Source organism: Poecilia latipinna, unplaced genomic scaffold (assembly GCF_001443285.1).
Source record: "Poecilia latipinna isolate Pla-1442-1.1 unplaced genomic scaffold, P_latipinna-1.0 Scaffold749, whole genome shotgun sequence".
NCBI lineage: Eukaryota > Metazoa > Chordata > Actinopteri > Cyprinodontiformes > Poeciliidae > Poecilia > Poecilia latipinna.
The window spans coordinates 26,262-43,241 of record NW_015113365.1 but is presented as its reverse complement, the minus strand read 5'-3'; the positions used below and the strand labels follow the sequence as shown (position 1 = coordinate 43,241).

Here is a 16,980-nt window from a genome sequence, read left to right as displayed (position 1 = left end):
TCCATAAAATCAAATAAAATACATTAAGGTACTTTTTTCTAACTGCAGCAGCCTTGTGCTGTATATAGAACATCTTTAGCTAAATATATATGAATTACTGCCCCTAATTCAGTACTTGAAAGCATATAATTAACACTATGAAGAAATGTGTGAACTTCTACTTAGTCGTGGCAAACATTCATCATTCTGTTCCTCCAGGAGCTTCATCCGCTCCCCAGACTGGTAGCAATTGGTTTACGATACCAAACAACGCTGCCGACGCTTTTGCGAGGACGCGTTTAAGAAAGATGCGGCGTGTAAGTGTGTCTGCTTGCGACAGAGGCAGTCTTGGCAGCGCTGGGTTTCACAAGGCCTCTGAGACTCTCTCCTGTCACCTCGTTCTGGGGCCGTCACCCCGCTGGCTGTCACCCTCGGTAAAGAGGCCTGACAGCTGAGCAGGTGTGTGCCACGTGTGTGCGCGGCCGGCTGCCTGCTGATCAGCTCTCGCGTGCCTTTTTTCTCTGCAGGTATCAGTCTGCTGGTGCCTCACGGGGGGATCGCGGAAGACACTACCTGGGAAATGTACATGAGCATCAACCAGGAGGACAGCAGGTGAGGGACTCTCACAGAGGCGGCGCCGTCTGCCTCTCAGGCTGCTTCCTTTTAATCTCTCAGCCCTTCCCCGTGCATATCTCATCCATCTTGCCGTGACACCGTCTCCTTGTCTCGTTGCCAAACAAGAGCCTGGAACATACAAAGGCGACGACACACTCGCTCTCTTAAGAAGCACACAAAGTGACACGCAATGTACATATTCTGGCTTACAGATGCACATGTCCCCTCTCAGCTTGCCGTCTTTTGTCATCTTGCCGACTCCACAGGGGGAGGATGTGATGTGTCATAAATACATTGGAAGCCGTAGACGTATTGCATTACTGCCCTAAGCAACTCTCTCAGCGGAGGAAAACACACTTCATGACTACGGTAGTCTGTTTTCTATTTGCAGACATAGCTGTGACAGTATCTCTTTCCATCTCGACTGGTAAGAGATGCGTGTGCTGCGAACTCTGCAGTGTGAAGGCGATAACTGGTGTTTGGTCAGATGGATGGAGATTGGGTATGATGCGCTGCAGAATGCAGATGCAGCAGGAGAATGTAAGATTTTCACCAAGTTGCGAGACAGGGAGAAAAGGCCACGATAAGTAAGACCTGGTGGAGAAAGATCACAAACACAGACGTCCACCATGTTAGGTACACCTGTTTAATTACCTGTTAACACAGATAAAAGATCAAGGAGGGAGTAGCTACCCAATATGTTAATGTATCGAGGTGTGGTGAAGACAACTTGCTAGAGTTTAAACAACGCATGTTATTTACAGTGGACCCCCTGATATTAGCTAACAGGTAAAAGCTAAGATCTACAAATACTTGATACCCCCTTTAATAGACCTAAAACTGCTTTTAGTAACAGCTTACACACCAAATATACCTTATATGTATTAATATTTACAGTACATTAATACTGTCTCTATTTATAGAGACGGTATTAATAAGCTAAAATCCACTATCTTCCTTATTTCTGCTTTTGGGGGGTACAGTCTATCAGTGCCTATAACTAAATAAATGCAGCTCCTGGATTGGCTGCCAGCCAGTAGCATCTCCAGTAGCATTGTGGTTAGGTGTTTCAGCGTCCCAAATTTCATTTTCTTTCAAAACTTTTAAGAGAAATCCAGAAATACTGAACCCCAAATAGGCGTGGATCAACTGTAAGAGATTACAAATGTGGTATGGCCGTGTCCTAAGATGTGCAGAGTACGGTCTTAAAATATTCAGTGAGTGTCAGTTGTGTGGTCAGAGAGAAGTAGGAAACTAGATTTCAGCTGATAGAAAGTCAACAGTAGTTCAAGTAACCACTTGTCACGCAGAATACCGTCTCTGAACGCACAACTTCTCAAACATTCAAGGACTCTGACTGAAGAAGAGGAAGAGCTACAATCTACACCTATTCGACAAATTTGGACAATGTCAGATTGGATTAACATCTTAAGAGTCTTGATTTCAGCTGAGATATTTAGACGGTACAATCAGAATTTGGTGTAAACGACATGAGGCACCACTTGGTGTTTATTAGTCCCCAAAAACATCCATAGAAGCACAGCCAAGTTTGCTCAAAAAGCTCTACGGATATGAACATTTTTGCAAGGCGCTGCGTCTGACACGTCTGATTGCTTGGCAACAGACCCTCAGAAGACATCTTACAAGCAGAAGTCAGCCTTATGACATGTTTCTGATTTAAAGCAGCCACTATCAAGATGTCAGCATGTCTGTGCGAACCGTTTCTCACAAGATGTTATCACACGGACATGAGTAGCTGCTTGTGCTTCTGAATGTGATTTGATTTCCAAAGCGAACCCAAATAGCAGTGGGCAGAGAAGTGACATTTGGCTCCATCTGAAATTCAGCCGTCATCTCGCTGCATTTCCACACACCCATTAGATGCCTGGGGTCACAGGGGAAAGGAAACGCATCCAAGGTCGAATAGATGCCGTGGCTCGGAGCACAGTTAGCAGGCTCGTTGCACACTTCTGTGCCTTAAGTCGCTCCCGTTCAGCCAAACTGTTGCCCTCCAAGCTGCTGCTTTGCTCTGATAAGCCTGATGCTGTTTACTTCTCTGGCTGTCATTTAAGTAGCTGCAGGATCCGTGCACCGCTGAGCTGTCAGTCACAGCCTATCTTCTGACAGCCGCACAGTCCAGGGGAGAAATTGGATCCTTTCTTCCCATTCAAACCTCGGTCATCTACATAAGACGTTGTTTTTCTTCTCAAAGAATAGGAATCGATCAGCTCCGGCTCAGTTTCAGGTGCTCAAAGGATCTTCCCCATGTCCTCCAGGCATCAAGAAGCTTTTTTTTTTTTTTTTTCCTTCTGCGTGTGAACTTTCTGAGCTCAGCAGGGGACACAAGGTTGCTGAAGGACGAAATCATGGCGTGTGGCAAAACGCGCCTAATATGATACGGCTCACAAAAGTGGATAAGTCGAGGGGGGCCTTTCTTGGTTGTGCACATAGAGAAAGTCTGTAGTGTCGAAACTTGGAATAAACCTGTCTCCGATTGGTTCCATTGGCTGAAGGTTGTTTTTAGCGAGTTTTACAAAGTTTCATTGCTAAAACTTTCCTTTTACAACCGAACCCTAAAGTATACCTTCAGATTTTCTCTTTGGCTTCCCAGTGCAACATAATGGCCACCTCCAACACACATAAAGAGAAGAACTAAAGAGAGTTGTATTTTTTTTTTTCGAATCACATGAATGAAAGAGTCGTGAATATTTAATAAGTCCCTAAGCACTGCATTTGTTTCCTCTATACTCACAGAGAAATATCTATCTGATTAGCGTCTCGTGCCTCCCCCTCCCTCCACCCCCCATGTTCTTCAGTTTATCAGCAAATTTGTCTCTTTGGGACTGTGGAGCTTTTGGCTGAAAATCTCCCTTCTGCTAATGAGGGCAGCTCCAATTGGGCAGCGGCAGCGAGTGATCGAAACGCAGCAAAGCTGTAAAAATAATCAATTAAAAGTGATTAAAAAACTTAGCAGAGCTGAGATTAGGCACAGGGGCATGATGGTGATTCTCTCCGGGGTTGTCACTACATCTTTTACTGCGCGCATTATCATAAGAGCCTTTGCTCATTTAAAAATATTGATTTCTCCAGATTGAATTCCCTTTTTTCACCTTGAGATGTTCCCAGACTGAGACCAGGCCACACGTTCTGAAAATGCCGAGTGCTTTACGAAGAGTTTCAAAGTGAGAAGCATTTATCGAAAATCTCCTCATCATGGTATAAAAATAGTTAAAGCAGAAGTTAAATCTTATCCCTGCTGTTAACCAGATTAGATTAAATGATTTATCTTAATCTGGCCACTACAGTACTTTACCTTTAAGTGAAAAGTATCAACTAAATTATGCCTTTCGTCATTACAGCTATAGTTTTTAATGTCATTTTCTGGGATTTTGAGTAAACGACCAGCTAACCAAAAACTAGTACATAATTGTGGGTGAAAGTAAAAGACTTTGACATTCTTACAAAGGAATATTCTTTGAACTAAACTATCCCATTGTAGCTTGGGTAATGGAAATGCAGGAAAGCCACAGTCAACTGTCTCTATTGGTTTTCATGACCAACTCACAAAATAGGAGACTTTTGTTTGAAATAGTTGCATTAAAGAGGGCAGAACAGAATTTGATTGTGCATTTAAAGAAATAGACTTCAGAGATTGGAAACATTAGATTATTAGATTTCTGCAACATTTCCTTATGTTTATGCAAATCTCAGCATAATTACTCAGCATTTTCTATAAGTCACTGTTTACATCATAAGTGTAGCTGGTATGAAAACTTTTTGTGAGACATTGTATTTGTATTTCATATTAAGGCACTATTAAAAGAGAAAATATTGATGTGAAATAATTAGTGTTAATATAAAACGGTCCAAAGCTTTTCATGGTTCGAATGGAAGCTGCACTCAATCTGTACCGTTTTTTTTTTATTAACTTGTTGTTTCCTGCATAAAACACACAGCGGTATCATACAGCAGACTTGTGTTCGGTATTAACATTTGACAAGTTAGTAATAAAATAAAGTGCTGTCAGCAGTTTTCACGGGGACTATTTGTTTGATAGAAAGGGCTGTCACACCACAGCTGTTCACATCCTGTTCTGTGGATTAAATCCAGACTCACAGAGACAGGAGAAGGATTTTTTTTTCTTTCTTTCTTTTTCTTTTTTTTCCCATTTGCCTCCATTGACAACTTGCCTGGTCCAATACAGACTGTGAGAAGTGTTCGCTTTAATTAAGGTCCCAATTCATAAGCCCATAAGCGCTGTAGCTTTATTTCAGAACATGATAGATAGCGTGTAAGGCATTGTCAGCAACACGTCTGACAAACTGCATCCTGCGAGGTTTTGTTTTATGCAGAAACGCAGCATGATGTTCATCTGCACACATGAGACCGTACTTAATCAGCAACTGAAATTGTAACCAACAATGACTGCAGTGATAGCTCTTTGTTCCCATAACCACAATCAGGGATGTTAAAGAATCATCTTTAATCTTTGTTCACAGACAGTCTGGCTAATTACCATAGTCTCAACAGCAGGTAACCTTGGTTTCCTCTGAGCTGGGGGCTGATTAGCACAGAAGTGCAGCTGTACGGACAAGGTGCCGCCTGACTGAAAGTGTGAAATTACATTTGGACTGCAATTCTTTTCATTTTCTACTGTTGATTGGTAACAGCATAATGAAAAACAAAGCTTCTCACAGCGCTCTGAGTCAGAAGAATAACGGTGGTTAAAAAGTCCGAACGCAAACATGTTATCTGGTCTACGGGTGACGTATGCAGGGCTGGAAAACTGCACAGCTGCCAGCAGAACTGAATCATTTTTATTCAGATATTCAGAAATATAATAAATTAGTGTTGAGACTTACTCACAAAAATCCTCCATCTGTTAAAAGTTGAATAGTTTTCATAACTCCTTCAGTTAGCATGTTTTAAAGAAGAGCACCCAGACATGGTGAAAGTTGCTGAAGGTGAATGCAAATGAGAGATTTAGTGTTGTATTAAGGCACTTGAATTTGAAAATGACAACAAGCATTGTCCATACGAGGGAATATGCATTGCTTCTTTTGTAACTTTCATTTGATTTTCAGTCACTGCTGATATACAGCTCTGGAAAAAATGAAGTCACTGACCACTGAACCCCACTGAAAACCTCCTGGTTATTCCTTCAAATATTGATTTCTGAATTCTTCCTGAGTTAAAACATTAGTATTGTTGTTTATAAATGAATATGAACTTGTTTGCTTTGCGTTATTTGAGGTTTGAAAGCACTGCATCTTTTTTGTTATTATTTTTGTTAATTTATTTTTTTTTTACAGAGATGCATATTTCTAAACAACATACTAATTTTTCCATGCATGTTTAAGGTTTTTTTCTTGTTTCCTATGTTTTGTCTTCTTGTGTTGGGTATGTAAACAACCATTTTAAGTGAATGTAAAGATAAAAATATGGAGTTTTTTGTGAAACATCAACTGTTGTCACAATATTGAGGTATGTTGATGCTTTCATGTTTTATAGATTGTGTGTGTTGACATCAGCAGTGTACAGTTTAGTCTGTTACTTATTTCTTTTGTCTCATTTTCTTTTCTTGTTTTTTCACATTTAATTGTAACGTGGACGTCCAATCAAAGTTAAATGTTTCATACACTTTCTATTAGTGATCGCAGTCATTAATAACTTCTGGTCAAATTAATCTAAAAGGTCAGGCTGTTGTCTGCTGCAGCCACTTAAAGCATTAGGTATTCTATGATGATTTAATCTTAATAGTACAGACAGAGCTTCTGCATAATGTAGTATGAGATTAAGTAATGTTTTAAATAAGATGTCTTGGGCAAAAAAAATAACTTGGGTCACTATTTTAGGAAGGTGACTTTATGTCCAGAAACTCCTTGGCAGGCTGACTGAGCTGTAGATCAGAATTGTGTTTGGTTCAATATCGGTTGTATAAAAGGGCGAGGCAGGAGTGTTGTCGATATTACTTAAGGCTGCACGTCTTCCTACAACTTAAAATGCAAGACAAATGGAGAACGGAGTGGTAGTGGTTTCAGAATAATTACTGAACACCGATATTAGTTTAAATGTGATGGATAAAACACATAAAATCACAACCTATAAGGGTGATACTTTGCGTTCGTCCCCGCTGGTGTATGATTTGACACACAGTCCACATTTGCGATGCATCTCTGCGCTCACGTTAGGGTCCGTTTGTGCCACAGTTATATTAATGATGCCGAGAAACACCCATGCTGCTGCAGCGACAACAGCACCAGCGTTGTGCCCTGCGTACGTGAGGTATCCAGCCAGGCCAGCTGCATGACTGATGGTGGTCCCATCGATTGCTCTCAGTCTTTAGGGCTTCCAGCCAAGTTTGGGCCCCTGGCCAAGAGCAGCTTGGCCCGGCTAATCTGTCACCAGGCTGGCCGGAGCAGCCTTCATAAGCTCCATCGACCCACAAAGCTTACACACTCCGGTCTAAAGCCTGTCCTCCCCACCCTCACTGTCCATTAGTCTTGGTGCTTTAATCTTCCTCTATCTGTGTGTCTGCACGTCAGCTAGTCAGAGATTGATTCATTATGGTTGTCCAGAGATTTGAGTTTACGGTGTTCATGTGTAAGTTTTACACTCCAAGTCCTAATTACACAGAGACCAGTAGGTAAAGATGTACAGTGCCTCATGAAAGCGTTCAGCTACGCTGTTTCACATTTCGTCGTGTTACAACCTTAAACATTTTTATGTATTTTATTGGGACGTTACGTTAGAGGACGTTAGAGGCCAAAGGGAGGAAACTGACACCCAGTTTACAAAACTGCGTACAAAGTCAATAGTCAACACTTTGTTGGTAGAGAAAGCATGTCTCTACTTTCTCTGGACATCTAGAGACTGAAGTTTTTTCTTCACCCACTTGTAGTGAGAGTGGGTGGAGGGCGTCTGTGAACATCAATTTCCAAGTTTTGCCACAGATTCTCCATTGAATTCAGGTTTTGACTCTGACTTGATCACTATTGCCCATCAACATTTCTGTTGAAGCTCCAACTGTATGTTTTATTGTCGCTCTCTTCCTGTTTCAAGTCGTTTGAACCCCAAATAAGTTTGTTCTTGTATTTAACCCCTTCTATCTTCCTATCAACTCTGACCAGCTTAATTGTCCTTGTTGAGTAAAATCACCCTGAATCCCCTAAATATGACAAAAGACAGGAAAAAGGCTACATTTGGCCACCTAAAGTCATCGTTTATGATGCCTTCATTTCGAATAATATCTGAAACTGAATTAAAACCTATTTTAGCTCAAAAGAGGTTTGTAATAATTTACATATCTTTAATAATTAAAGCCGGTAGGATGTACAAAATATTAAGCTGTGGCCTTATTTACTGATACCCAGATTTCCATTTTTGTTAGAAATAGTCCAGTATCGTTTTCTTTTTTAGTTAAAATGTTTCCAGATCTTGTCTTAGGCACTTCTTGTTTAAAATATGTTGTTTATCACACACAGTGACTGAATTAATGCAGCACATTTGTTGAGAAAAGGCATAAAACTGCTGTATTTTACATGTGTGCAGCACTGTGCCGGAGGACGGGGCAGAGATCTTTTTGAGTCCTGCCGTCACATACGGCCCGCCAGGCCTCGACCTGTCCTGTCCAGTAGCCATGACTATAGCACACTGTGCAGAAGTTGCTGCTGACAACTGGACCATCAGGTTAAAGAGACAAATCCAGGACAAGTGGGAGGTGAGTGAACTCGTTTTATCCTCAAGTGAAAGTAAGCAGATTGAGATTTTCCCTCATCACTTCAACACTTAATGCCAAAGTATGTGCACGAAACTTTTAAAAGGGGAATATTATGTATTTTCAAGGCACATGGTGCCATTTTATTACACACTCAAGGAACTGTTGCCTTCAGTTGTTATAAGACGGAGGTAGATATAAAAAATGATGTAAAAGAAATTTGGTGTCGCATTTTGATTCCTTGAAATTAGCCTCTGTCACTTTAAGAAACTTCTGCTCTTTCCCAAACTCCGCCTTCCACCCGTCATCACAACAATGCTCCTCATTATGCCGTTTACAATGGTTCTTAGGAGTGTTGAACCGAAAAATAGTTCACATGCTATCATCTCATAACATCATAGCATGGTGTAAATATAAAAGAATATATTTAATGTATTCAGCTGATACTTATTTTAAGGCTGGTACAATTAAAAATATAGTAATTAAAACTGTATCTCAAACTGTTTAACATCCAAAAGACTTGATAGAGTAAATGGTAGTAGTAACTTTTTACTAAAGATACAAATTCTCTTTTTTTTTACTTGAATAAATATATCTGATTTAGCTTTTATTTACAATTAATTTGTTTTTAATTTCTGAGTAATAAGTGCAAAAGAATGAAGAATTCTGTAAATGATACAGAGTAAAACAGGAGAACTATTTTGATTTAGGTTTTAATGAAAACGTATCTCACCTAGCTGCCAGAATATAAAAAAAAATTGATTAAACAGAATTAAATATTCAAAACACTTAAAAAGCTAAATTGCACACCTCTCTCTCAAAGCTGTCCGTGAGTAGGCAAAAACCGAAAAAAAAAATTGTGAAGTGCACCTTTTAAAAGATGCAGGACCTCCCCTCCCTCGATGCATTAGAGTGTTATTTCCGTGATTGCCGAGCGACTTCCTTCGCACATCTAGCTCTTTTAATAAAATAATAGCTGTAAAAAAGTCCTTCAACTCTGCCCTTTGGAGTAGCAGCCTATCACAAGAGCACTCAGACACCTGCAATCGCTTCCACGCAGTCACCATTCTTCTCCCCGTGTTTTCTCTGCTCTTTTAATGTTTAAGTAACCTCATCGAAAGCCTTTGGAGACCTCATCAGGTCACAGTGACCTCAAAGCCAGACTCTCCCTGAACTGGGAGGGGTGGGGGGGCCGAAGGGGTGGGATGGATCTGTGACTTTGCCTACCTGGTCCTTTCACTCGCCGTGACATTTACACAGATGTAATTTGCCACAAGATGTGTTGCACAAAGAGGAAGCTATCAAAATACCCATTGCTGATGGGAGCTATACGCCGACGTAGAACGGGAGGGAGGGGAGGGAGGTCAGACACGGACAGGAAGACGGAGGTTAAGACAGGGAATATATTTTCCGAATGTAGCACCGTGGCCCATCTCTGTCATGGAGAATTAATGAGGCTTTTATCTCAGGAAGGGTGCTCACTCAAATCCTAATCTCTAAATTAGTGATATAATGAAAGATGAAGGTCTCTTTCCCATTCTGTCCTCTCTTTCCTTTGCCCTCACTTTTCTCTTTCACCCCGTCTGCCTCTAAGCGCCATTCCCATTTAACCTTCCGTTTTTTTTTTTTTACACTTGTTTGACTCCATCATTTCTCCCCCAGCCGCCGTCGCCTGGTGGGGGGATGAGCTATATCATAGATATCCGTCATGTGTGCCGCTTCTCTAATGGGCCCGGGTTGAAGCAGCTGTATGCCACAAAATCACTCGGCTTTTCTTTACTCGGCCATATGCAGAGGGGGCCGCCAGGTCGCAGGTACGTTAGGAGGTGATTCAGGGAGAACTTAGCACATGATGAGGAGCAATTGGCCACTGGAAACAACTGCCCCCTGCTAATCCGTTTGGTCTGTTACCAGCTCCCCCATCTGTTAAGAGAGATGCATCATTATTCATTTGCAAGTTGTTGTTTTTTTTTCCGTATAGCTTCTTATCCGAGGTTTTCTGGACGGTTTCCTAATGAATGATCTGTAAATGACACTAATGATATCGCTCATATTCCACATTTTAATGGTTTAGAGCAAAAAGAAATAAAAATAAAACTGCACACGTTGAGAAAGCACACTGATGCTGATACAACGCCTTCCAAGAGGATTTGCATGGTACAACAGCAAATTGGAATTTTATGTGACAGACCGGCACAAGTTGTGCCAGACCCGGTCGATTAGAAAAACATTGTGATATGTGGATTTCGAAAGATATTGCAAATAAATAAATGCATCCAGCCCACCTGAGTCAATAATTTATAGAGACAGCGTTCCCTGCAAGTACAGACACAAGTCACTTGGGGTATGTACCCCTATTTAGGACTGAACTTTGACTAGGTCACTGTCCCATATGAGTATACGTTGATCTAAACCTTTCCATTGTAGCTTTGTGGCTGCAAGTTTAGTGTCGTCGTCCTACTTGAGAGTAAATGTTTGATCCAATCTGAAACTTTTAAACTCCATCCATCTTTCTATCACCTCTGACCAGCTAGCTTACATGGCTCTGCTAAAGAGAAGCATCCCCACATCATACTGCTGTCACCACCATGTTTCACTGAAGCTACAATGGGTTCAGAGTATGTAGACCGGAAACTTCAAGTTATGTCTCACTCGACCAAACAATTGTTGAAGAGTTAATAGAGGAGCGGCATTGTGATGACTTCCTGAAGGCAGAGTTTCAGAAAGAGCAAGAGTTTCTTAAAGAGACAGAGGCTCAATTTCAAGGCGATAAATTAGGAAGTTGTTTATTTCAAGTCATCTTTGATATACTCAGCATTTTTATAACAACTGAAGGTAAGATAATTATTTGATTGTGCTGTAAAATGGCACTATGTAGCTGGAAAACACTTAGTAAAGTTACAAAATGTGGATTTAAAAAAAAGTCAAAGGTAAATCATTTGCTTAAGTAATCAAATGACTTGCAAAAAGATTCACTGTCAAATTTAACTCAAATAAAAACCCTGCTTTTGAACAGCATTTCCTTCTGCTGCTATATCTAGCACTTATCTTATTTTCCTCTCCCACCAAAGGAAGTGATGTCAGTGGATGAGGAGAGCACGTCCTGCTACTGTCTGCTGGAGGCCCAGAGGTGCCATGTGCTGTTGGAGCAGCCGGGTCGTTACGCGCTGGTCGGGGAGGCGCTGAACCAGGAGGCTGCCAAGCGACTGCGGCTAGCCGTCTTTGGCAGCCCAGACCTGAGCAACTCGCTGGGCTTCACCCTCAGGGTGTACTGTGTGGACGACACTCCCTACGCTTTCCAGGTATCAGGGAACAAATGTAATATATCAAAGTTGTTGTTTTTTTAAATTTCCATACTGATTTCGTAAAATCTATATGTGAAGAATGGAGAAACTTATTTTTATAGTTTCTCTGTTTTTTTGCAAAGAAATTATTAAGGTTGAATATATGAAAAGCCCATTGATATTAGCTTGGAAGCTATCTTTTGTGAAGATATGCTTTGTGTGTTGTATTATTTTATCTGTTACTTTATATTTAGGGTTTCAGGTTAAAACAGAAGTAATTGGCTTACATGTTTCACCTCCTAAGTATAAATTAATTAAGCTTACACTTCCGTATGAATTTGTTCCACAACAATTATCACCTATCATTCTCATTCTGCAGCTTGTTCACATGCGTCAAAATACTTCTTACTGTCTCTGTTCTCATAAAACTTGATTGAGTTTATCAGAAAGCTGATCTCATTGACATATTTTCCAGCTTTAGCTGTCGGAATGAGAAAAGAGTCAAAAACTTTGACCAAAATGTGCTTCATGAAGGCTGTTTTTTTTAATTGCAGCTACTTTAACAGGGCTACAGGGTTGACATTCCTTATTGGGAATATATTGACTCACCTGACATTATTGTCATTCACCTAAATTAAAGACAATTATGCTGTTAGTTTTTCTGTGCTGTGTGATGTTTGGAGAGAAACTTTAAAAATGTCAGATTACGGCTTTATTTCTCTGCTCCTCATCATTGTACCAGCAAACCAACAGTTTTTGAAATTGGAGGTGTTAGCCTTTTTTGCTGTGATAGCTTACCTTAAAGCAGTGATGGAGGTGTATATTAACACCAGGATCCTGCAAAGATAGATTTATGTAGGCATGACAACCAAACTACACAGTTATTTGTTTTTCCTTTTCGTGAGCATATACCTAAAAATATCTAAAGACATAAAGTGAGTTTTGTGAAAAATTATTTCACCTCTATGGAACATGTACATGTTGATACATCTTTAAATAGTGACTAAGTTGAATCAGTAGGAAAAGGTTGTGTTGTTTTTTTTCACAATGAATCATCAGAGCTTTATGCGCACAGGAGTGCTCCTTATTCGTCAGTGAATAAATCAGAAAGTAGATCGCAATATTGTTCGTTCAAGGTTTAAGCCTTAAGCCTTCCGAAATGAGTAAATTCTTCATCAGAGGAGACTGAGCGCCTGCATAAAGTAATGTGATATAAAACATTGAGTCATTACTGAGACATTTAGATAATACTTGCATAACTTTGCATGAGTTGCATACATATGCAATATATGTAATTATTTATACTCAAAGTAGATTTACATAATTTGAAGTCATTTTTTAATGTATGAGTTAATGATTGGAGGTAATATTAACATTTTGTAGTAACTCAACCACAGTCCAGACTTTTATCTGATAGATCTTTATTAAATGGATAGAATTTGTGGAAGTAGATAAAAATTAGGGTCAAGAGCTTTGACCCTTAAAGCTTGGAGCTCATCGCACAAATTCAACTCAAAATGCCAAAAAGCTGCTCAACAGTTAGGAAACGGCTCAGGTTGCTATAATCCCTTGCCAAAATTTTCCATTAATATGTGTGTAACTTTGTAATTAATATGTGTTCAACTTTCTTTTCACAACTTGTTTATTTCCTGATGAAGCGTCAGAGCCTCATGCACAGATGAGCGCTCCTTATTGGTCAGTGAATAAATCAGAAAGTAGATCGCAATTTCTTTATGCCGAACACATTTTGACCCGACACCTTTTTAATTAAATAAAAAAAGTATTTTTGTCTAAAATGGCTACAACTTTCACATTGTTTTTTTTTTTTGTCAGCTTTTGTCTCTCATTTCCTTCTATGCCCGACATTCTTGATTGAACAAAAGTTATTTAAAATCCAAATCCAACTTGGCAGCAGCCTGGCTTAGCTGGTGATCCGATGGCCTCTGCTGCAGCATTAGACTTGTAGGAAGGTAATGCTGAAGCATTATTTAGCTAAGGCAGCCTATATTGTTACATTACTGGAATGCAAAGGAGATATGCAATAGTGTTTTCCAGGAGGACAAGGAACAGAACTAGACATCATATCTTGCCTTGACAAAAATAGCTTGTTGTTTGTAAATGGGATGGCAGTCTTACAAGAAATAAGGAGAACCGAGACATTTTTCATCCTGAGCAAAGAACTCTCTAAGTGAAAAGCAGATGCCTTTATTGGCAACAAAGTCCAGGTGAGTAGAGAAAAAGAAGACAAAGTGAACGTGTAAAACAGTCACAGTGCCAAATAAAGCCAAGGAAAAGGGCCTCGCACCAAGGATTGTATCATGATGAGCTTGCAGGTCTGTCAAACAAAAAAATTATTAAATTCACTTACCTTGAGATTGTCAAATAAAGTGACAACTCTAGCAATCAAACAAAAGGTGCTAAGATTTAAATCTCCTATATCACCATAAGTTATAAAAAAAATCTTGATACAATGCTATTTCAGTGCTTTATACAAATAATAAAGAATTCCCTATAAGTTACAAAACGTTATGGCTGGGCTAGAGGGAGCTCTAATTTCACCATGAATTTCATATACCTGTGAAAATCCACGCAGTGCTGAATGTTTTCAACAAACTGCTTACTGTGGGTCTTAAAGCGCATTAGTTGTAAGACTAAAAGCAATGGCTCCCTGAAGATTTCTTGTGTAACATACAAGTTTATCAAATGGTATAAGGCTCCAGCAGTGTTGCGTGTGGAAGCAGCCTGTGCAGCGCTCCGTTGAAGATCCACTTGTTAAGTAACATTGCCACTGGGAGACGCTTGATGACGAGGAGACAAAGAAGGACTTTTAATTACAAAGACAACAGATGCTCCAGGGTTGCTTCCCTGCCCTTTATTTGCGCGGTTTAATTTGCTGTCTGTTAATTAAATGTGTTTCTGCAACACATTTCATCTGTAAAGCACTTGAACACGTTAAAATGAGGCACAACTCGACACACGAAGCGGGGGTTCACCGCCTTGTTCTTGAGTTTGGAGCTATGTGGAAACGCGGTTCAGTCCTTTTTTTTTTTTTTGCATTTTTTCTTTTCTTTGAAACCGTTCTTTTCGGTCAGAGAGAAATTCTGCAGCAGCCATTGTACCATCTGAGCCCAACAAACAAAACCAGAGGTTTTTCTGAAATGGTCCCGTTAGTTGCCTCTCACTACCCACTTGTTCTGCATCAGTACTAGCTTCATTTGAGAGACAAAATTGCAAGTACTCAACGAGAAATTGGATGTAGGTGCCAAGAGTCAACTCACTCTACTTCTCCATCAGTGACACATGGTTATTTGGTCTCTTTGTGGGTTTTTTTTTCTGTTTTTCTTCCTTGCTTTTGTTTTCTTTTGTGCTTCATGCAATAATTTCCCCTGTGAGCTTGAAAATCGATAGGCAGCCTGCACACTTGGCATTGTCTTATTTTTTTTTCCCAGAATTATCTGCAAAGTGCACTACACAATTGCACACATCCAGCATCGATAAAAAGTATATCGACAGTCAAAAAAAAAAAGAAAGTGCAGATTTTTTGTTGTTTTTTCCTTTTTGAGGGAGGTTTCTACCTGAGAAGAATTTTCATTGAAACACCTCACAGTCTCGGTTTATAGAAGTAAAGTGAAGTATTACAAATATGTATATTTTTCAGCTCTTAAATATTTTTTCCATTTTCATTCTGCTTGTTTCCAACAACACATAACACCATAGCAAGTCATTTCAGTGTGCTAATTGCATTGTTTTCTTCCGATATAGTGTAAGTGAATGGAAGCAGATGAAAGTCCCACTTTTTCTATTCTTGGTTAGTCCGTGTTATGCTTATGAATTTTAATTACCGTACAGTGAGAATGTTGACATCTTGTGAAAACCATACAGCAGATAACACAGTTTCTCACTCCAATTAAAGTCATTTTACAAAGTTTTCTACAATTTCCTTAAAATGTAATTTAAAGCTGTTACAGAAGCTGCTGCGTGTTAAAATCAACAGCTGTTAAATATTCATATGTAACCATAATGAATCTGCATCTCAGACGTCGTCCGATGGAAACTGCTCAGAAGTAGAGAAAAGAAAACTACGGCTAATAAGTGAAACCATGAATGAAAGAAACGCGAAGAGAGACTCCATCCATTAGTTGTGCTGATGAAAAAAGTATTTCTTATTTTAGCTCATAATAGACACTGTTTGTGTCTATAAACCAAAGAATTAATAGAAACACTTTAAATTGAATTTTAAAAAAAAGAGAAAGTATGCAGATACTAGTCTGGAAGGCTTGAACTTCAGGGAAGAATTTAATTTTCTGGACAGCAAACGTTAATGCAGAAACTGGCAGCACAAAAAATCAAAATGACGTTGATAGCCAAACTCCATTAGTACCTTCTGGTCCCTCTGATTCAGGACTTTGGGGTAACAAATGTCCCCATTTCCAAATGCGCTGATCAGCGTTACTCAGAGCTCCTGGATTCCTCGAGCCTCCATGATGATAAGTTCCTGGTCGTTTGCGATGGAGACGCTCCCTCATCTGGTTTCAGCTGTGGCATTTTCTCTGTCAGTCCAAACAGTCCCAGCCAAAGACTGAGCCAGGCGGTCACTCTAGTAACTCGAGGGTCGGTGTCCAGAAACTTTTAGATGCATCCCCGGGGTCCAACACACTTGAGTCGAATGGCTAAATTACCTCCACAGTGTTCCTTTTAAATCATTTCAGAGACACAATCTGAAAGTCTCGAGGGCTGGGCTTTGACACCTGGTGTTTCAAGTCAATGACCAGAGCAGATAGAGTCTGGGAGCTTGAAGAATGCATCCATGAGATCCCCGAGTCACTGACTTGTGTCTCATGCAGGCAACTTACGGGAAGATTAATGACGGCCCTGTTTGTCCACTGCTGGTTGGACCTCATCAATCTTAGGCAACATCCAGTTGGTCGAACTGAGCTGAGTTCAGGTCCAAATCCTGCCGTCATCACTTCATGGTTGCTTGGCCTTGTTAGCTTAGCGATGGCGCTTACCATCAAGGTGGGATGTGAGCCATTTCTTTTTTTTTTCTTTTTTTTTTTTTTACAATAGTTAAAAGCGAAAGCGTCAGAAAGCTTTAAAGTATTGTTATTGTTAAAGTATTGCAGAGAGGATGCAAACCCACATCTGCACTATGCTGATCCAAACAGAATAACTGCATAATCTCCTGCTGACAGATACTAACTACTGGAGTCATATGTATTTTCTTTCCAGTGTATTATGAATAGATTATAGAAAATAACTTCAGGTCGGGTACAAATTGATGAATAGGCGCTGCTGTAAGCTCCTTTTCATACATAAAAATGCCAGACACCAAAAACCTAAAACTGCAAAGGTATGAAACATTAAATCAACTCAGTGATCATTACC

General features: G+C 39.9%; 1 protein-coding gene across 2 annotated transcripts in view; it reads left to right on the top strand.

The window, feature by feature from the left end:
- Window positions 1-16,980, top strand: part of unc5da (unc-5 netrin receptor Da) — a 226,422-nt gene that overhangs the window by 198,199 nt on the left and 11,243 nt on the right. For both annotated transcript variants that reach the window (XM_015045841.1, XM_015045840.1), the window contains exons 12-14: window positions 507-591; window positions 8,146-8,314; window positions 11,383-11,613. In XM_015045841.1, the coding sequence (XP_014901327.1) occupies window positions 507-591; window positions 8,146-8,314; window positions 11,383-11,613 (485 nt within the window). The remainder of the gene's footprint in view (window positions 1-506; window positions 592-8,145; window positions 8,315-11,382; window positions 11,614-16,980) is intronic.